The sequence below is a fragment of the Anser anser genome (genome assembly GCF_964211835.1).
Source record: "Anser anser genome assembly, chromosome: 5".
Lineage (NCBI taxonomy): Eukaryota > Metazoa > Chordata > Aves > Anseriformes > Anatidae > Anser > Anser anser.
The window spans coordinates 53,948,212-53,970,233 of record NC_139725.1 but is presented as its reverse complement, the minus strand read 5'-3'; the positions used below and the strand labels follow the sequence as shown (position 1 = coordinate 53,970,233).

The 22,022-nt window shown below is 40.5% G+C and overlaps 2 protein-coding genes across 5 annotated transcripts in view; one reads left to right on the top strand and one right to left on the bottom strand.

Moving 5' to 3' along the window:
• The window catches only part of CCDC85C (coiled-coil domain containing 85C), a 107,071-nt gene extending 101,367 nt beyond the window's left edge, over window positions 1-5,704 (top strand). For all 3 annotated transcript variants that reach the window (XM_083836539.1, XM_083836537.1, XM_083836538.1), the window contains 2 exons: window positions 163-261; window positions 2,029-5,704. In XM_083836539.1, the coding sequence (XP_083692665.1) occupies window positions 163-261; window positions 2,029-2,118 (189 nt within the window). In that variant the 3' untranslated portion in view covers window positions 2,119-5,704. The remainder of the gene's footprint in view (window positions 1-162; window positions 262-2,028) is intronic.
• Window positions 5,705-5,800: 96 nt separating this feature from the next.
• Window positions 5,801-21,867, bottom strand: CCNK (cyclin K). 2 transcript variants are annotated; one of them, XM_083836536.1, is made up of 13 exons: window positions 21,606-21,867; window positions 21,390-21,412; window positions 20,748-20,921; window positions 19,705-19,971; window positions 18,604-18,685; window positions 17,872-18,003; window positions 16,927-17,032; window positions 16,728-16,785; window positions 15,537-15,706; window positions 14,411-14,697; window positions 10,473-10,506; window positions 9,299-9,373; window positions 5,801-7,136 (listed from the first exon to the last, which is right to left on the bottom strand). In XM_083836536.1, the coding sequence occupies exons 4-13, from the start codon at window positions 19,899-19,901 to the stop codon at window positions 6,514-6,516; spliced, it is 1,764 nt and encodes a 587-aa protein (XP_083692662.1). In that variant the 5' UTR covers window positions 19,902-19,971; window positions 20,748-20,921; window positions 21,390-21,412; window positions 21,606-21,867; the 3' UTR covers window positions 5,801-6,513. The 2 variants fall into 2 exon arrangements, with proteins under 2 accessions (XP_083692662.1, XP_083692661.1); XM_083836535.1 differs by lacking the exon at window positions 20,748-20,921 and having other exon boundaries at window positions 21,606-21,866.
• Window positions 21,868-22,022: the final 155 nt, after the last annotated feature.

Sequence of the window (22,022 nt, the reverse complement as noted above, 5' to 3'; positions counted from 1 at the left end):
TTAATGGAAGGGAGTGGAGAAGCCTGCATGAGCAAGGGTGTTGGACGAGGTGACCTCCAGAGGTCCCTTCGGCCTAAACCATTCTGTGACGCTGTGAAGTTGCTGAGCACACTGTTAGTTATTTGAGAAGCATAATGCTTTTGTAATACTATTTTTTTATAGGTCCTTGAGGTCCACGAAAATTTGGACAGGCAAATGCAGGACAACTACGAAGAGGACCTGAGTGAAAAGGAGAAGGCGATTGTCCGTGAAATGTGCAATGTAATAATGCCTCTCAGTAATTCTAGCACTGTCTTTTGTGTTCTTTTGTTGTAAGTAGCGGGGAGCACTGGTCTGCATGCAAGCCCTGTTTGATACGAGATCCGCAGGCACAAGGAGAGGGTCGAGGCTCTGCTGACTGCTGCTTTCAGTGCCAGTAACCTGAACGCCCCATTCGTGGCACCAGGCAGCCTTTGTTCAGCAGATGCTTCCCACTCTGCTGCCTTGAAGGGTGCAGGGTGGCTTTCCAGCTAACCACGAGCCCTGCAAAGGGCTCTCCCTGCCTAGGCGAGTCCTGCTTGCAGCTCACTCCAACTGTGCCCACAGGGACTCGGTTTGCTGCCGTGTTTACAGCCATGCAGCTTGAATGGGTTTGAGCCTAAACCATGAGGTATGACATCAGAGGGGGAGCCTTCTTGTTTGAAGCCACTGAGCAGCATTAGGATGTGCGGGGTTCTTTTAGCACCCCTAACAGGTTTGGCAACCGCACTGCAAACTGAGCTCACCACATGCTGTACAGTGAGCGTTCGTACCAAAAGGCTGCTTTGCAGCATTTGCTGCTGTGCCGCTACCTCCGGCTTCAAACCGCCCTGGCCGTGTTTTGGCTTTGAACAAAGAGTTTGGGATTTCGGCGAGAACAGGGCTTGCGTGCAGACGGGGATTTGCTGTTTGACAGTAACAGCAGTTCTCACAGCAGGGAGGAGGATGCTCATGGAGCACTCTCTTTTAGAAGTCCGCACTGGAGGTCAGCCCAAGTGGCACCGTTTTGTGCCTCACAGCAGCAGAGAGGAGCCTAATCTTCCTTTAAATTCTGAAATTGCTTGCAATGGGGTCTTAAAAAACTACTGTTTTATATGGTAAGTGCTACAGCATTCAGTATGGAAGGTTCTGCTGCTGTGTGTTGGTGACTGCATCTTTATGGATACAATGGGAAGCAGAAAGAACAAAGACAGCACTTTCCTGCATGCAAACAGCAGGAAAAATCTTAAAGGGAAAAGAAAAAAAATGTCCTAAACCCTGAAAAGGGGGTGCAAAGAACACAAGTGCATCTTACAGAGCTATATCCCTGCAAGAATCCTTGGCAAGGGCTGAGGCACTTCACTTGGGCTGCAGGATCCCTGTAAGCACAGCCAAGCACGGAGTAAATGGGGTCTGCTTTGGGGGATGTTTTGTCTACGTAACGCCACATCTCCTTGTAGCCGTGCAGGGGGAAAAGTAGAACACTCTAACTTCATGCTCCCAAATGGGCCAATTTATGGTTGCCTGTCATCAGCTGTTTTTTTCTTTAAATATTGTTTTTGTGTAGGCTCAAGGCAGCTATAAAGGGCTTTGCAGTTTCTTATTTTTTAGAAATAGCCTCACTTACCCCCGTGGCCCTAGAGTGATAAAATGTATGTTTTTAGAAAGTCATACATGTGTAATTTTAACTATTATCTTTTTTATTATCTTTTCTGCTCACGGTAACATCATTTCTGGAAGCATGACAGGGTTGACCTAACATTGAACTTAACTTCTGAATCTAGTGTATTTGTTTTATACTATTACCCCAGGCAGAAATGGTTCTAATTTCAAGAGAGGCTAATTAGAAAAATGCATCAATGCCTTTCCTAGCGACATTGGTGCGTAGGTGCCATCCTGTGGCCCTGCCGAGAATTACAGCCCGGCTCTGGGAAATCCCTGATAGTGACTTGGAGCCAAATTCTGCAACTTACCAGCCTTTGGTTTTTAATTCTTGCCTTTCTGACCCCGCCCTTGTGTGTTTTCTTACAGGTTGTCTGGCGAAAGCTGGGTGATGCTGCGAGCTCCAAACCCTCCATCAGGCAACATCTTTCGGGAAACCAGTTCAAGGGGCCCTTGTAGGAATACAGTCCCGTAGGCTGTGATGCTGTGAAGACTAAAAAGAGGCAGAGCTCACGGTTTCTGCCTGCCTGTTCTTTGGGAGTTGGGGTTGAATTTCTTCAGGGTTTCCTTTTTTTTTTTTGGCTTTTTTGTAACTGTCAATAGTGTAAATACGGCAGCTAACAGCCTGATGTCCAGGCTGTGGTGCTCTGGAACTAATGTTCAAGGGGTAACCACCCAGTAACGCCAGACTTGCATCATTTGTATTGTAGTTCAAACCCGCTTTGTCGTATGGTCTGTTTGTAGAGTTAACTAACTTGAGAGCATTTCTGAGAGGAACAAGAGGAACCCTTAACCCGTGCAAAAGCCACAGTTTTTAGCACTCCTGTCCACCTGCTTTTCAATGATTCATAGCTAGGCTAGTGTCTCCAGGCAGCACCTTTCTGGAACCTTCCAAGGAAAAAGCAATTTGAATTTGCCACCTTACAGGCTGCCAGGCTCCTGAACTGCTAACACTTTATTTTATTTTTGGAGGTCTTTAGTGCAAAGAACGAAATAGAACTGTTTTCACCAGGCACTGTGTAAAATACCGAGTGGTGAGTTAAAACACCGGCACCGCTCTGTCCTCACACACGCATACGGAAAAGCTTGAGACACTGAGTGAGCTGTTAATGAACTATTTTTTTTCATGAACAAATGACACAAGCTTTCTGCAGACGTAATGTGAATGAACTGAAGTCACTTAGCCACACACCAGTATTCCCTACAAAAATGGCAACACTTTCCCTGTAAAGCTTTTACTACTAAATAATTCAGCAGAAACTGCCGTCCTAACAGTGCTTATGACTTTCACAGTGTCTTCGAGAGCAGCTTGTCTTTCACATATGGACGATGTGGGTATTTTTTATGTTTGTGCTGGATCCCTCACCTACATTGGTTACTGTCTGAGGTAACCAAACAACAACCTTGCAGAGCTGAATAAAACTCAATAAACACAGGCTGTCAGTTGAGACTACTTCCTGCCATTCAAGCTTTATTTCTGTTAATGAACCAAAACAAGTGGGTTTTTCCTTCTTCAAATGGTTGTATATAAAACAATGGGACATATTTTGCTATTGTGGAGTAGCTGCTTGTATAGTTGTAAGAATTTGACCTCCCCCCTTCTTTTCCAAGTTGTCACAGCAGCTGTCCCCATGTTCCATTCAATGTTCTTTCCCATCTTTCCCATTAGTCCAAGGAAGCTGAACTTGGTTATTAAATTCATTGCTGTAAAATAATGTTAAAGACGGATATGTGTAAAGATCAAAGCCTCCTCTTCAAATGTTGCATCAATTTTAGTGATTAGCTGGAAGATTTAATGACCTCAAACACCATCACTTTGTTTTTGTTCTTCTAAGACTCAGTCACAGCCACAGCTGAATTAGCTGGATAACTTCTTCTTAATTTGTTCTACCAGCTGAGTTCTTGACTTGTCTTATCATATTAATAAGGAGCACTGATACGATACCAAGAGGCCTGTGCTGCAAGATATGAATGAAATAGAGAATTGTTCCCATGGTATACAGTGTAACTAGCTGTGTGGGTAAAGAATTTGCAGTGTCAGAGCCTTTAATCTGTAACCAACAAAAAATAGAGCCGGAATACAACCAAAATACATACCAGCCAGTAAGAACCATTTCATTATTCAGTACAGACATTAAAATAAAAAACAACAACAAAAGAATCAAGAACCTCCTCCAGAACACAGACACACGCTCACCCAGTAGTTTCTCTCTCACTGTTGTTCAGTCAGCAAGTACCGAGCTAGCTAATTCTAGCTCTAGTATTCTATTTATAGCCAGTGTAGTCTGGAAAAATCTATTCTGGACAATGACTCTCCTTTAACGTGCGGTATCTTCAGACGCATCCCAATTTCCTCCTCTTTGTTTTTGTTTTGACCTCCAGTTTCTAGTCACCAGTCATTGTTTTGTCCTCCTGTACAATTTATACCTTAGGCATCACTCTTCCTTAACGTGTAATGTGTAAGACGGGGTTACTTTTGCCTGTATTTGCTTGAAAGCCCATTTTAATTTTCTTGGTATCTAATCTCTGGATTAAGCAGAGAATTCAATCATTTTGGGAACAAGGTTAATTTACGTCAGTGAATTTTAACTAAAGCAACACAAACATGCCAGCACTTTTAGGGAGTTAATCGTGATGATGACGTGCTTGCTATTTTAGGAGTATATTAGACTAGCAAGTCCTCTCAACGAGACAAGAGCTATGCTAATCAGATTACGAGCCTTGCCAGCTATGTAATTCTTGTTCCTATATTCCCTGTATCAAATTTCTCTCAAAATCTCTTCAATGACTTTAAGCAAAGCTTTTATTCCACCTGCAGAGCACATGCACAAAGGACAGCACCGTAATTGAGGTCCGTTAGTGCTGCAGAGCCTAGAGCCAGTTCACAGGGTAGCCAGTGGTTCAGTTGAACAGCCTCTTCGGGTGAAGATTGGTTTTTTGATGATTCTGCTTGGCAGCACAGATCTTCAGTGCGAGATGTGCATTGTTGGTTTTGCAGAAGAACAAGACAGTGCTGTGTGTTGGGGTGTTACTGTTTGGGGTCTTTTTTGGCTTGCTACTCTTCATACTTAGCTCCCTTTGAGCTCTGAAGTGTCTTCCCGGATTAAAATGACGCTCAATGACTTTACAGGATGACTTGGGTGCTAAACGTTCAGTTGGCTAAAAAGATGCTTTATGTGCATATTTACATTCGCTTACCCACGCACTGAGTCTTCAGTGAAAACTACCTGAGGAGCTTTGTACGTTAGGCTGGCGGGGAGCATCCCTTGCAATAGCAGCCATTGAATTGATCTATTTGGGGCAAGTCCGAGGGCATTTCCTCAAGAGTGAAGCCCTGGGTTCTGCGATCCTCTGGCAGAGAAAGCATCCACTGATCACAAACGGACTTGGCTCGCTTAAGGGAAGTAAAATCACACGCTTGGCTTTCGTTGGAGGGACGGACGTGAACGGCGTTTCCGTGAGTTTCTGAAATGCTGTGGTGGAACCAGCTGCAGCTGGCTCCTCGCACCTTGGTGAGACTGCTGAGCACAACCTTGTCTGAGAATGGCACATTTTTATCCAAATATTAGATATTAAAATAAACCAGTGTTAAAGTGACCTTTTATCTTTTTAGAAACTGTGGGGGAAGAGTACTACTGATCTTTTTCAAACGAAGTGCATGACTGTAAAGTGATAAAATTGTATATTTTTCATAATGTGGGGAAAGTCTATTTGTGCTGCTTTAGAAATCAGTTTAAAGTTTGATTTCTGTTAAACCTGTGATTTTACAGCCCTGCTATATTTTCTGTATATGATTTACAAAGAACTGGAAAAGTTAGCACCTGCTGTTGTGTACATAGCAAAATTCTTTAGACCTTAGCACGCGTTTTTACCTATTATTGAACCACTCTGGCTTTTTTGGGGAGCGAAAGTATTAGTACAAATTTTTTTGATAATGTGTGTAAAACATTCATTTGAAATATTTTAGTAAAAATGAAGTAAGAGATTGATTGTGATAGTGTATACTTCTAGTTGAATAAAATAAAATACCTTCTTTTTAAATAAACCGATGAGTAAGGCTTGGGAGACAACTGCTGAAATATCTTGCAGTAAGTACCGTAGTTACGGATTCTGAACTAAAATGAAGAACCTGAGAACCCTCTAAATTCAGAACCAATTTTATTTGGGTAGATGCGAATGAAGTTAGTCCCATTTATAACCAGGATTTACATCACAGTAGGTTGTTACATTCAGACTTTCACACTTAGAAAATATATATATTATGTACAGGAATTTGCAAATAGGTGTAAACATACAATACTTTTAAGATACCAGTACATTCCAAAACAAAAATATCAGCAAGGCAAACACCTCAAAATGATTCCAGTCAGCTAGCATTCAGAATCTCTCTTAAATAAAGTAGCTTTTATGCTTCAGATTGTGTTGTTTTTAATTATTACTGAAAAATGAAGTTCCTTTTTATAGATGAAATTTCATGGTATCTGGCTATTTTGATACTCAAAAATAGGCACTGATTTCTAGAAGGAAATTTACTTCTTACTGATATAATTGAGCCAATATGGCTGGTTAACATTTTTGCTAGTACAAAGTAATCCAGTGCTGGAATAACTCAGACAATTTAAACTTAAGTCAAATGTATAAAGTTAGAATAGATACTGCAAAGCTGATTATAACCTAGAAGCCTATATAACTCACCATAAACAATACTGCAAACAGATAATCTAAATCCTCATTTCACGGTCTCATTTCTTCATCTAAATTATACAAATCACCCTCCTCGTCTTTACAATGTCGGTTTAGGCTAGCTACTCCTGCCTAGGCAGCGTAGGGGGATACGGTGCAAATTCCCTCATGCTATCTCATCCACGTAGCGCGGCCGAGTCCCGCTACAGGGGGCATGCCGGGGGGGGGGATCGGAGGTGGCACGGGGGGCTGCCCGCCCGGGGGGACAGTGGGCGGGGGATAACTAGCTGGTGGCATCCCCAGCCCCGGAGGTGGGTGAGGGGGTACTGCGTGAGTCGGAGGCAGCCTGGGAGGTGGGAAATTGGGGTTGTATGTAGGGGGGGGCGGGTACCCGGGGGTAGGAGGGGGAATATTGGGGGGAGGGAACGAGGTAGGGGGCGGCGGGGGGACTGGCGGGGGCGGGTTGGGAGGATAGACGTGAGGATGGTACGGTAGATGAGCCGGTGGTCCGTAGGCCGGAGGCAAAGCTCCGTAAGTTGGTCCTTCTGTTTTCATCATCGACTGCAGGCTTTGATAACCCTCCCCGGACATGTACGAATTTGTGGTAGACATCCCTGTGATGTAACTGGTGGGGGGCGGGGGCGGGGGGCGATGAGGCAGAGGTGGAGGTTGGTGCACCGGGGCAGGATGAGCAGGGGGAGGAATCTGGACCTTTGGCATGTCTACTGAGTCCACGGTAGTAGATTGCTCTGCTTCTCCCATCGAAACTGCAGTTGTCAAAGGAGGCTTGCGCTCTGGAAAAGAAAATGTCATTTATTTGTCTGAAGAACAGCGGCAATTACTTCTGGATACTTCCGTATTTTCCTCCAGTTAACACATCAAAAGGCAACTCAACAACTTTCTAAGTCTCTGACTGCCATACGGTACCCAGTCAGACCTCGTTACATCACTAGAAAATAACCAAGCTGCAGAACAAAATTCCAGCTTTTCCCACTCTAGAAGTTACAGATGTTTTCCTTCCTTATTACTATTTTCTTATAATTTAAATGCCTTTCTACAGTCAGCAGAAACTGGCAGACTGGATGGACAGAATCACAGCCAGCAGATTTTAAAATATCAGGGGACCCAAGATACCAAAAATCTTTTGATCGGACCTTCAATCTTCTTTAGTCCGTGTCTCCCTTCTACCCCTTTTATAGTCCCAGGCAGTGGCCTGGGATTACTCTCTGCACTTCACTTGCTTCCCATGTTGTAAAACATTATTTGAGAATACAGGCCGAAGTCTCAAATCTTTAACAGAAAAAGATTTTTTATTTTTTTTAAAAGGAGAATAAATTAAGACCTGGGACACGGAATCTTATCAGCTTTGTTCCGCTGATTAATCTCAGGGAGCTCAGTATATGACAGTCTGACCATAGAAAGGTCTGAATTCTGCAGAATTATACTTGGCCAGTTCCAGAAAGAATATGCTTTGAACAGCCGTTTCTTTATATATTTTCCCCTCTTAATACCAACTTTGTGAAGTAAGGAATTCCACAGGAAGAAGACTGACCTAATGGCAACATCTCTGTATCGTCATATGGTCAGTATTAAAAAGTCCAAGCAAAAACGTTCTGTGCAACTGACATCCAGCTTGTAATAAATAACCATCTACGACGTTGTCTAGTTAAGAAAAGTCATTAGAAGCCGATACATGGAGAGCGGTCATTTCCTGTAACACGTAACAACTAAACTGACAAAGCTAAACAGAACTGGAGATAATTAAGCATTCCAGTACTTTTTTGTTTTTCCCATTTGGTCAATAAACATTCTTAGTTTTCAACTGCTATTTCCTCAAGGCCTGAAAAGCCAAGAGATGGCCTCTAAAGGCTATTCTTCAAGTGTATCAGTATTTCTACAATGATGTGCTCGTATAACCAAAAGTTAAGAGGAAAATTTCAGATAACAAAGGGAACAAGTTAGTTACCTGCTTAAATAGGATTTTACCTTGTCTAAGCACATAATTTTAACAGCAAAATTGCCTGCTAGAACACCTACATAATGAGATGATGCAAAGTGGGTATGCTGGCTGTGGTACCTACAAATTCCAGAACTTGTAGCTCCTAAATTATAGCAGGCAGTAATTTCTCCATTTCCTCATTGCCAGTATCACTCTGGATTTAAGATGTGCATTCAATATTTAACAACTGATGGAATGATGAATATGGTCTTTAGAAGAACTCTTTCATTCTTAATTAGTTTTTAACAAATGAGGAAAAAATGGTCCTACTATATTTCAGAGCACTTTTTCTCTCTTGCAAATTCCATGTTAGAAGCTGCCATCCTACAGTTACATTATGGACCATGCTCTGTAAAATATTTATGTCATATTTAAGGGTCAGTGGAAAGACAAACTAATGCATCAACATGCTGGAAGCACATTTTTACAACAGTAGAGTTCATTTTTGCAAAGGCAATGCATTTGTGCAGTGTTCAAGTTCTCTGGCAGACAAAATCCATTTCTGGGACACAGCGAAGTATCCCCCTTACTGTTTAGAAGTTATGCACCTGAAGAATTAAAGATGTAACGTGAAGGACTTTTATAGGACAGTTGGAAGCTATGCTGGTAATCGTATGGCATCTGCCATCCTGTGGTCTTTAAAGGACTTTTGCCTGCTAGTCAGCCACTTTTTGCCTGCCAGCAACATTTAGCTTTATTCTTCCAGTCCTCTGAAAGTCACAGCTTTGTTTTGCCCCCATCCACACAGTATAGTCTTATTCCTATCACATCATTTTTGCTTCTGTCTGGAAAAGCTTGTGCTACTACAACGAAATTCCCTCTAGAGCTTATCTACCTAATGCTTTTACTTGCCAAGCTGATTAATCAAGGCAACAACCCCTCCCCCAAGGTCACTACAACCGTATGAATGAAAGATTAGCTGCAAGAGTAAATTTGTTTTAGAAAATAAAAGCTTACCTGGAGGTGGGTGTGCAGGAGGTATTGGTGGATGTGAAGTTTCAATTTTAGGAATTTTAGATGGTGGTGGTGGTTCTGAAAAACATTTGCAAGTTCCTAATTAGCTATTGCTCTGCAGTATTTTCCAGAGCCCAAATATAGTCCCATTCTAACAGCTACCATCTGTCATATTACTCTATGCAAAGTGCAGTGGAAACATTATACATTAGGCATGTTTAATAAAGAGAACTAGAATCAAGACCCTTGTATAAATTAAGTGGCACCAGGCATCACACACCAGTCTCGCAAAAGAACATAGGCATACAAATTCAAGCTACACATTTTATAACCGGAGACAAAGTGACCCAATAACAGTATGAATGCACAGATGCACACACGTACATTTTCTAGCAAAAAAATTGAACTTTAAAAGAGTTAAAGGAAACCTCATGAGAGGCTGAACTGTTGTTTTGCTAAAATCAGGGAACGTGTATCCAAAAACCACAAAGAAAATAAACAGAAAACAAAAGAAAAAAGGCAGTTACACGAGAGAGAGGAGGGAGAAGAGAGAGTTCTCTGGAATCTGTCTGCAGAGCCCGAAAGGGAGAAGGGCCAAAATTACTTAGGAAAGGTTACAGAATTAATCCTAACTGTCCTGAAACAAATTGCTCCAAAACAGCAGAAGGAAAAAAAAAAAAGCACCTCCATACCAAAAGGTGTGACACTGCAGTGAAACATCTTTTAAGTTAGACTGTGTATTGCTGTAAGATGCCTTTTACAACAGCCAGTTACAAGTGTCACTGATTACCAACAGACTTATTAGTGCAGGCATTCAATGGCATGGTACCTTCCGTCGTTTCGAGGTCCCACAGCTTGCTAAACTTAGTCCAATTAACGCATGGAGTTGTACATTGAGAGTTGCGTAGTTTAGCAAGATGCTTACTAAGCGTAAACTGTCTTAAGGGATTCTTGGGGCACCGTTATACTCCATTTTTACACGTTTTTAAGCTAGGAACAGTTTACAAATCTTACAGTACACAATTAAAGATGCAGCATTAATATCAAAATAGCTTAGAACTGCCAGTAAGAACTTGCTGTAAGCAAACAAACTAAGCACAAGTCAGTGAGTAACTTACTCTCCCTAAGACAATAATTTTGTTACATAAAATGAAAAAAATTGAATGTTAACATTTACCTGTTGTCTTTGTTTCTTCTTTTGGAGACACAGCCTGTTTAAAAAAAAAAAAAAGAGATGGAAACAAGTCAACTATTGCAATACAAAGCATTTTAAAATTTGAAAAAGCAAGCCAAACAGGAAACAACCGATAGCCTGTTGAAGAGCTTTTTTACAAATCTGACTAAACCAGAACCAATTTCCAACTCAGAAGCAGTATCCTTGTCCCTCTCCTAAAAGGATTCAGGGAAACCCTTTATTTATTCTCCTATTTTTATTAGAAGGTTATTAATGCACAGCCTCTTTAGCAAGACGTAGCGCAAACACTGAACAAAATCAAACCACCTTGGGAAAGCCCAACTTCACTTGAAGAACGAAGACTGAAAAAAATTGCAGCTATTTTAGATTGAGGATTTCCTGTTGTTCTCATGGTTGAGTATTACATCTCATTTAATTTATTTAGCATCTGCTGCACGTACATCACGGTCCAGTGTATTACTTGCTGAGCTGAGAACAAGAGACTTGGCCTCTGGTCCTGATTCTGCTTTGACCTGTTGTTTGACCCTTGTCAACATCCCTGCAGGCCTTTACGCTTTGTTTACCAGGATAGGACAGTGAAAGTATTGCTCTGTGTAATACCCTTCAGAAGCCATTAGATGGAAAGCTCTGTATAAAAGCCAAATATTATGCCAGGAACAAAAAATATGCACACTGAGCAAAACCAACAAAACTTCATGTCATCCTTCTGATCACAAGTTGTTGGTTGGTTTCTTTTTTAACATCACAGACAAGGGAATATGAGAAATCTTTCCAGCTTACTTAGTCCAACTGAGATGGCTAGTTAAAGAACAGCTGAAAACCTGATCAAAATTATGCACAAACGTATTTAAAATTGGGATAAAAGTCAGAAGGGTACGTAACTTCTGAATGAAAGTGTGTGCCTTTTAAATGAAAGGGTGTTTTATTACAGGGACTATTTAGGTCTAGTGGTTTTACCTTCCCCAACTGTTGCTCAGTTCCCACCACTTCAGATTCCGCAGGAAGAAGGGACTGACATGTCACTCCGATTTGAACAACAAATTCCCCTTAATTGTGCTGGGCGTTCTCATGACTTCTGCTGTCCAGTACAAAGGTACCTGAGGCCTGCTTAAGACCACCTTGTTCCTGGACTGCTTTTCACAGTCAATTCAACTCATCTCCGGTCACCTTCTGGCTGCTTTTCAACTTTTTAAGGACAATCTTCATTCTTCCATTCCAAACATACACAATTTTCTTGCTGACTCTCATAGACTCATTTGCTGCTTTTGTTTTACTCAGCTGGCCTTTTCCCCATTTTCTAGCGCTAAATTGCTTGTTTCCAAAACTGAAAACATCAAATACCCTTGCTCTTTCAAACAAATACAAGTCCCCATTACTTACTGGCAGAATTTCCAATAAATCACTCAACCTGTCAAGTCAGTTGATTAATTCAAGTGGAAGCAATTTAGTTATTGTGCATTTGTGGACACGGAACGGTGTTCAGAAAATAATGTCACTGAGGTGCACCACCAGTAATATGGCACAAGCAGCTGGAGCCAAACACAAAACAGCTCATGGGACAGAAAAACAAAAATGAGTTTTTATCTTACGCTTTACCTTACCTTTAAAAAAAGTCAAGCAACAAAACCAAAGTCTATCACTTCTCTAATAATGGCAGTTGCTAAAATAGAGATGAGCTTTTTTTTTTTTTAAATCTTTGCATCGTATTGTAGTTTCTAGTGCTCCAGACATGACGACCCTGAGCCAAAATTACTTATTTATTAGCATGCTAATTGTTATTTAATATTTTCTTAACAAGCTTAATCCACATAATAACAGAACTGTTCTTTTAGTGCTGTTTTTCCATGCATTAAAATTGTTACCACAAATAATTCTTAGTTTAATCAAACCAAATATACTATCTAATGATTCATGAGTATATTTTAGTGAAGTCAACTGAAAATTCAAGTGCTCTTCACCACCAGAGATGCAGAGGATGTGCAGATGCTTTAGACATCTGGTAAGGGCTTGTACGTCATGGGCCAATGCCTCAGCTGCTTTAAAGTATCTTGGCTCCGTAAAAGATAATGGAGTTATAGGAGTTCATGTAAATGGAAAATCTGGCCTCCAGGAACAAAGTATATTTATATTCTACACAAACTGGAGGAGAAGTCATGCAAAGCGCTATTTATAGAAGGAGGCAAACATTTTTTAAAAGGTTTAAGGCTCATCTAACCAAAGAACATCTTAGAAGCACCAAGTAAATCTTTCAAACACTACACATCTTGTTCTCCCACGTTGTTTTCTGGAGAAAGAATTAGTTCAGATCATCATATTTGCTTTCCTCAAATTTTGCTGTTTTGTAGGAAAACTGCACAAAGTCCTGTGATTCACCCTTTATTTTATAGTTGTTCTGGATGTCTGCACTGTATCAGGCTTACCTTTTTATCTGTATTATTTGCTTCCTTAATTATGAGATGGTGCACCTCAAACTCTAAGAAAAGCTAACAGGCTCTGAGGGTTTGACCAGAGGGCATTGCTAAAGATCAACAGATACTGTTCGTGCAAAAGGCATTGCTTTTTTTCCTGTGAGATAATTCATTAACACATGGGATGGGGTATAATCAGTAGTGCTGTAAGCGTAGAGCTTTGGAACGAGCATTCCCAACAACTTTCAATCAGATGGAAACACACAGAAAAATCCTAATTGCTGTTTATGGTTTCTAACCTGCCAAACTGTCCTAGACATTTCTGTTGAATAAAAGGAGGAAAAGAGTTCCCTGCCCTACTGATCTGACAACCCAAGCAGAGTTTGTGCTGATGGTAGGAAAAGTATGCAAACCAATACACACGGTAGAGAAAGAGCTCTCCCAGTTTTCAAGCTCTTTATCAGGTTACCAGCTTTCTATCCTGAGTAACTATAAAGCAAGTATTCAGTTCACTAACTATATATTGCAGTGAAGGTTTTTTCTTCTAGTAGTAGGCTGTATCTTGTAAAGACCACGGTTTTAGAAAGTCACTTTTCTCTTTTTTAGGAAGCTGCCATTATGAACATGCTTCATTCTTCCAATCCCACTTCATTACATCATTTATTGCTTCCTTTTTTTTTTTTCCTCTATATATTTGTTCTCTATTTCGGGCATGCCGTAGTTAAAATAAGTAAGAGCAAAAGCTGTAAAAGCTGGACAAAAGTGTATTTCCTCAGTGGACTTCTTCCAATCAGTTTACTTCCGAAAACACTCACTAGGTACATGCAAGAAGATTTGAGTAACACTTTAACACTTTTCTGGACAACTTAGAAGTTAACCACAAAAAGTGCAGGTAAAGGTTTAAAAGCTTCGCTTGGCCTTGATGACTATAGAAAAGCACATGGGCAACTTAGAATATTATCCAATTGCTCGTGAAGTTTCTTGATTTCAGTGGTGAGGTGATAATACAAAGTGACGCTTCAATGCATGAAGTATTTACGGGCTTCTATTCAATTATTTTGAAGGACTTTTTCTAAGAATTTTTTCATACTTTTAGAAGTGTTTTCTTTTTTTCCCCACATTATTAAAGACATTAAAGACCAAGAAGTCCAATTAACGTCTTCATTGTGCATATTGCTACTCTGAGAGACCCTTCCTTAATTAAGCCTGCTCAATAGCAAAACCAACAGATTTTGATGGCACAGAACTATGAACCTTAGTAGTTCATGCTGACTTAAAAGTCTGCTCAGTCAGTTTTGACCCAAACGAAATAAGAATGTGCTATGCCAGAACTGTCAAGGGTGTTCCATACTAACGTACTTGCCATACAACCAACTGAAGTCCACCATAAAAAATTAACTACCAGGCTCATTCTTAAAGCAAAGAAGTCTGCTGCACCACGGCCTTTAAATAAAAGGGACATCAGGTCAGCTTGAAAATAAAAGGCAAGGTAAAGTTCAAAGTTAAACTTACTGCTGGTCTTTTAATATTTCTAGGAGGGCTTGACTGGGGAGAGGGCTTTTTAGATTGTTGTGCTTGTGTTTGCTGCTGCTGCTGCTGCTGTTGCTGTGATGACTGTTGTGACTCTTTTTGCTGCTGAGTCTGTGATTGCTCTGAACCCTGTGCTTGCTGTGATTGCTGTACTGTAGGTGCCTGGGGAGTAGACTGAAGAGATGGTGGCTGCTGCAGCTGGTGAGGAGTATGATGAGGCATTTGCTGTTTTCCCTGGGAGTACAGATCCAGGATCTGGTGACAGATGTCTTTAAAGATAAATAAATAAAATCCAGTGATTATACACCCATAATGTACGAGTGAATATTTAATACACAATAATCAACTCAGCTTTTTGCTTGATATAAACTTCAGAAAAATTCATTGCAAATATTATTTGTTATAATGACTATGGATTGCATTTTTAAAAAATGGACTATTTTTCAATTTATACTTGCATTTCTGATTTTCTTCTGCCTGTGCTGAACAATGTACAGTCGTATATGCACATTCTTGAGAAGAACAACTAAGTGTCTTGGTACTAGTACACTGCATGTCATGATCATGTGCCTAGAAAGCCAGTTAACAGCATAGCAACAGGATAACAGCATAGCAAGAAAGTGAGTAAAAGAAGACTAGATGTTAAGACACACACATCTAAATACACAGGCACTGGTCATAACCACCAGGGGTTCACAAGGGGCAAGTCCTGTTTAACCAACTTAACTTCCTTTTACGACAAGGTTACCCACCGGGATATTCAAAAACTCTATAAATAGGCCAGCCACAAAAGTTTCAGGAAACTAAGTAAATGGCTGGTATTAAATTCTTCTTCCAACAGCTGAACGTCTGTCAGACTACACGTCCAACCAATATCCATACACAAGAACAGCACCAAAGGAGGAAAAAACCTTTACAGAAGAGCTAAATGAATTTTTTATAAGAAGTTCAATTAAAAGTCTGGTTAGGGCATAGCACATATGCCCTAGGCAGCACACTCTACATGTTTATTTTGACTAAGACTCAGAAAGAAAGCAATCTTCATTTACATATGACCCTAGATCAAACAGTTAAATACTCCTCTTTTAGTGGCAAGTATTTCTCATACCTTCCAGAACATCCACAGGAACATCTTGGACAAACTGCTCCCACCACCGTCTGTACATTGGTTTTGATGTCCACTCCTGTATTTCAAACTTACACAAACGGCCTGCTAAGTACATAACTGCAACAGCTATGATCTCTGGTTCCCACTGCAGTGACAGGGTAGTGCAGAGGCTGGAATATATAAAAAAAAAAAAACCACACAAACCTGAAGATAATTCTGATCGTTGAAGTACAGAATTTTAATGTACAACAGACAGAATTACCAAGGTATCAACTCCCACCACACTTCAACTTCTCAGACAAACTTAACGGAGAAATCTAAAAAGAGCCACATTAAACAAAAAGTTTTCAAAACTAAGCCGTTTCTGCACTACTGCTGTCAATAAACAAGGCAATTTTAGATACACATAACACAAAGGGCATGTGCTTGCTTCACATACGAACACTGAGTTTTGAGTTCAAAAACAGAAAACCTAACACTACATGGGAGCGGAGAGGTGGTTGAGGGGGAAGAGACAGCATTATATTCCAGTGCGGGCAGCTGCGTTCCACTGCAGCCTCACCTCTACTGTTCACTAAATACAGCATTCGTGTGCGTTGCTACTGAAGTGTGCTGTCACTGCATTTCAGCTGGGTAGGGAATGATGCCCAAATTCGGATTTTAGAGTTTCCAAATGTTTTTCAATAAAATGTAGAGACATACCAAACAAAACAAAACAAAACAAAACAGCTAACACAAAATTATAAAGCAACTCTTCAAGCAATCTGGATGCAAGTTTTAAATCAAGCTACAAAAACTGCAAAAGGTTATCTACCAAATAGCTTTTAATAGAACTGGTGCTAAAATAACTGCTGTTATTGGTATTATTGACATCTACTGAGTAAGTTCACGTCATAATCAAAGCTACTGCTTCCCTGTATTACAAAATTTGTTTTTTTCTCTTCTTCCTTTTCCCTCCATAGATTCCTGGCCTACTTCTGCAGTCATCCTAGGTTCCATGCTCAATAGAACTACCATGGGAAAGATGGAAAGAAAAATCTAAAGAATACATAGATCGAGATATACCTCATCTATCCTCATTATGAGCTAAAAACATATAAGCGCAAAGAAATGTCAGAAATATCTAAACCAAGAATAAAGTAAGCAACAGTAACTATTCAACTTTTAAAAGGTTTCTTAGCAGTACCTTACCTGTCATTGACAAATGTCCATGCCATTTGAACCAGTTTTTGAATTTTATTTTTGTCTCCTGAAAAACAGCAAGGAAAGTTGTAAGAAATAAAGTTATTAGAAAGGACAAATAGCTTGGAAAAGAATACTCTTGTTCTGTTAATGTAAATTGAATGCCAAATGTTAAGAACTGGCACTGCAGCACCCTGTAATATTTTACCTTTAAGTTGTTTGGCATACTTGAGAAGAAATTGGTACGGATGTTCCACTTGCAAATCAAACTTTATTGTTTGTAGTAAAATTCTTTCAAGGACCATCACTTCTTCCTAGAGCACAAAACAAGGTAACCACAATATTATTCCTTTTTTCACTCACAAATATTTTACACTGGTATAAAGTATGAGTACAGAGCATCTCCAGGCAAACATGTTTGTCTGCTTCTGCTTGATTAGAGTTTGTCTCCAAGGAGAACAGAAACCTCTCCAACTTAAAGACTATTTTAAACCCAGATACTCCTCGTATTTATTTTGGGCAGAAGGGTGGAAGTGATGTTTAGAATTCCTTCTCCTACATGGAACAAAGAACCGAAAGAGATACAGCATAAAAGTGTCAAATACACAAAACTACAACAAAAAATACTCCCACCACATTTCTTCCTGGAGTTTTATATCTTTCCTGCACTTGTAATAAGCCATTCATAACAATTTTGAAAGAAGCTTAGTTTTGCTAAGCCAGAAGCTCTAAACAGGAAACTTAATACTTTAAAGATGATGCTCTCTTATTTGACTTAGGATTTGCTATTCTTTCTCAAGACCACAAATCATACTTGGCAGTTTTAATGTGGTCTTGATAGCATTTCTAGTTCTGTCCACAATTTCTCAAGTTTAATTTGCAAAGTAACACCAGAATTCACATGAAATCAAATATAAACTTTTTATACCAACGTTTACTGCAGTAGGCTTCCAAAACTACTTGTATTAGCAAGAATTATTTCCATAGTTACCTGTCACCTTACCCAAAAGAGCCATGAACGCATGCTGAAAGTGCAATTTGGAACAACTGAAAATCTGCCACTGTTCTAAGGAATGTCACTTTGCTGGAGTACAATAGGATAAAATCTATTTCAACATGAGTTTTTTTCTTTTTCATTACTATTATTTTTTACCTTTGGATCATCTCCAAACTGTCCAAACTGTACATCATTTAGCAAGCTACGGGCTGTTTTAATTATATCTTTACATTTCTTAGGTGTTTCTTCAACTTTTCCTGCCAGAAAGAGACAGCAGGCTCCTGTCACCTAAAAAAGAAAGTGCTTTCAGAAAGTTACCTGCATCTGGACATGCAATACAGTATAGCGTTGTTAAAGCACTGGCAGTTTCTAATAACAGATCCATAGAAGTTTCCCAGAAAAGACTTAATAAGCATATTAATTTTTAATATTATTACAGTGTTAATTTAAGCTTTTCTTTCTCAAAGCAAAATACAGAATTTTGAGGGCTGTCCATTTTATGTAACTTTATTTCATGATTAGACACCCAAAGCAGAATTTGTCTTGCTTCAGCACCGTCTATTAAGCAGTTTTTGGATGGTAATTCCACTTTTTTTTTCTTTTAGCCCTACAACAGTGCCAGAACTCTTACCTCTCTCTTCTTCTAAAGAAGAGTATCAGCAAGACATAACCACACTGTCAATACAAACACATTCCCAACCACAAATAAAATGTATAAATAAGCAAGCAGGTGCAGCATATTTTAAGCTGTGGTGATTAAAAGATAAAATATTTGTTTTCCATCATCCAGAGTTGCAGCTAGCAGTAGTACTCAATCAACTTGTTACTTCAAATAGCCCACGGTTTGTGTAATCACAGTATTAAGCAATCAATATTGTAAATACTTACATATCTCGGGAATTGTTTGAAGGAATGGAACATATAAAACCGATGGAAATAAATTATGCCGGTTGCTAGAGTATCATAGTGTCTGGGGTGCAGAATAAGGAATTTCAAACAAGTCATAACAAAAAATTAAACCAAAATATATACAAAGGAAAAGATGTACCCTGCTCTATCAAGTACCTCAAGTAGTTGTCCATCCATCAACCTGATATAAAACACTGCAAGTAAAACAGTAGCTTTATGAAAAAAGCTACAAAACCCCCTAAGACTGTGTAAATACTATGATTTGACCCAGATACAGCTGATACCTAAAGCATTTATTGGAAGCATGCAAAGCCCTGATCACCTCCATGCATGGTCATCCATATGATAAACCATACCTGCTTCAAAAAAGGTCAAAACCAGTGGTAGGTACGTGAAGGAACAGAAGAACAATCGCTTTGCCTGAAAAATGTTACTGTGGAAAATGGTTACTAATTATTCACAACTAGAAAGGCAACGAAAATCCGAATATGCTCTGTACTCTTCTCTTTAAGGAGAAATGTAAAATTTCATCTTCACCAGGTTAAACAAAGAACTCAGGCGATTAAGAGAAGTACCAAAAATGCAGGAAACAAAAAGTTTAAGCGGTAGACTATGAGAAAGTGAGACAGCAGGGAAAAATTACTTAAACATATACAGAGTTGTAAATCTGAATCTAAACAAAATAAAACGGACAGGGAGGGGGAAGGTGGGAATATGTTAGAAGCTCCAGAGGCAAAATATGTAGAAAAATGAATGGAAAAATCAAAATTTGAGAAATGACATAGATTCATGTGATAAAAGACCACATCTGGAAACAGCCTGAGTATCCATAATTAGCAAAACTGTATCCCCTAACTTCTCTGTTGCCCAAGGGCTTCAGATGAAGCCTTCACTACCCAACAAATGGCTAAGAACTATGTAGAAACACATCACATCAAAAGGCATTTAAGCTCAAAATGATTTTTGATCACGTTAAAGAAACATTTGAACAACTAACTACACATACAATGCTATTTATCTTTTATTCTTAAAACCCCTATTTGTCAATACCTTTCATGCTACCATGAGTTTAAAGGATACAGCCCTAAACGCGTTCCCACATCGAATATGAATCTGGCCCCCTCCCTGCGGTATCGTGCCTCAGTAGCTGGATCAAGTCCTTCTAGCTGCGAAGGTGTATGTGCCAAATCCTTCTTATCCCAGTACCAACATGGCTTTGTATGGTCCAGGTTTGCCAAGTTTACAGAAGGGCTGGAGTTTTCTTTGTTCTCCTTCATTTATTAAAACAGAATTGTTCTTGCTTGATAAATTTTCAGAAAAGAAGTCTCCGGTGAGTAGCTTCAGATCCTTTAAGAAAAGCAAAAAGGATTTCTTTAAAAATGGAGAGATGTTTTTTCTGTGCTTAAAGATAAGTCATATTTAACCTCGCCCTTATCTTCCTCATATAGTGCAGCTACAGTTCAAAAAAATAGGTTATTTTTGCTATTACTTGTTTAATTAAGAATCTTTGAGAATGCCTTACAGAAAATATCTGCTAGTTGTCAACAGAACAGCTTTCGCTTACTTTGTCCACAAGATAAGGAAAAACAATCCAACGATGGTAGCAAGATTTCAAAAGTTGGGGTGGGGGCACAAAATCAGATCGCTGTTCATAATTAGGACTCACACATTAGGTCAGTCTGAACGGCAATTTAAATATCCAGCTGGTTTCTCGAATATAACTGGATGGTAAGATGGCAGCAATCACTGCCAAAAAACTTTTTAAAGTGATCTGTACTTGGGTTACTTGAAGAAAAAATGGTACCAAATTACTGTTCTGTCACATACAGAATTAAGACAACTATTGTGAGCCTGAATGGTAAGGCACCATCAAAAATCCCTCCTAAAATAAGGCAGCTGATTACACGCAGTGCATCCGTTTCCCTACGTTGATCAGCATTTCACGTATCTACACTGGCACCACGCTGCCGTGCAAACAGCTTTCTGGTATTTGAGCTGACTGATGTTCAGCCGTGCCGCAGTTTAAAGAGAAAATGAAGACTATCTTGGCACTTTTACTTGTCTCAGTCACAAGTCTTTTTATCGTAATTCAATAAACTGTGCAGATACTACACACAAATTACCGTGCACGTAGTCACCAGCAAAGCTTCCAGTAAGAAATGCTGATTAAAATATGATGCAACAGACTTGCTCTAAGCAAAACAGCTGGCGGAAGACCAGAGCGCAAGCTCGTTAAAATTAAGCTGTTTAATTTTCCAGATGTTTTCCTTCTGAAAACGGATGAAGGATCACACAAACTGCCAAAAAAAAAAGAAAAAAGTGCCTGGGTAATACACTTCTCTCCCTTAACTTCAAGAAGTTTCTTTTTCAGAAGAAAGGAAACCACCTTTGTGCCAGGTTGGTTTGTGAAGAACTTTCATGTTTTATGGTACCAGTGATAGACCGATACAACTGCTGGTAGTTATAGGTAAGCGAATGATCAATATCTCTTCTGTTATTTATAAACATGGAAATGAGCAATACAATTTCTGTTATTTACAAATAAATGATCGATACAACTTCAGTTATTTATAAATAAGCGAATCACCAATACTACTTCTATTATTTATAAACAAATGAATGATCAATACAACTTGTCATTTATAAATAAGGAAATGACCAATACGACTTCTATCACTTATAAACGAGCGAGCAGCCACTCAGCACCACCCCCAGAGCCCGCAGCGCGGCTCGGTACCGCACCGACACGCTCCCCCCTCACTTACCGATCAGTCGCTAGCTCTGTAACCTGTAAGGAAGAAGAACCGCAGCGGTTACTTTCATTTTTAACGCGCAAAACGGCTTAACCCCCCCCCCCCAAACAAATAAAATCGCCCCTCTACGAACTAAGCCGCTTTTGCGATTAAAGCGATTACCACAACGAGCCCCTCGCGGCCCCCCCCGAGCGCCCCGCGCCTCACGGCCCCCTCACGGCCCCTCACCGCGGCGTCCCGGCGCCCCGCCCGGCAGGAAGCCGCAGCCCCCAGCACCCAGCGCCGCCCCGCGGTTCCCCTCAGGCCGCCCGGGGGTGCCGGGCCCCCCCCTGCCGCCGGGAGCGGCGGCTCAGAGCCGGCCCCAGGAGCCCCTAAGGGCAGCGCGGCCTCGGCGCCCTGCGCGCCGCCATCTTGGGGAGCACGGCCTGGCCGCCCGGGCGGCAGCGCGGCGGGGACGGGGCGGGGCGGACGCGGCCCGCTGGCCAATGGGAAGAGGAGGGTTTCTCCGCCGCAGCCAATCGCGCGTCGCTTAGCCGCTGCGGAGCGCCAGGAGCAGGCGCGCTGCGGAACAATCGGAGAGGCGGAGGGGGGAAGATTGCACGCCGCGTGAGCCAATAGGAAAGCGGAGGCGTGGGCTTAAGCCCC

Bases quoted from the DNA above. Each gene is read 5' to 3' on its own strand.
- CCNK (XM_083836536.1), bottom strand. From the start codon at position 19,901: ATGAAGGAGAACAAAGAAAACTCCAGCCCTTCTGTAAACTTGGCAAAC. The intron at 18,686-19,704 runs GTATCCTTTAAA...TCTGCACCCCAG, and splicing joins GTGGGAACGCGTTTAGGGCT to ACACTATGATACTCTAGCAA. The intron at 15,707-16,727 runs GTAAGGTACTGC...TATATATTCCAG, and splicing joins TGGACATTTGTCAATGACAG to CCTCTGCACTACCCTGTCAC.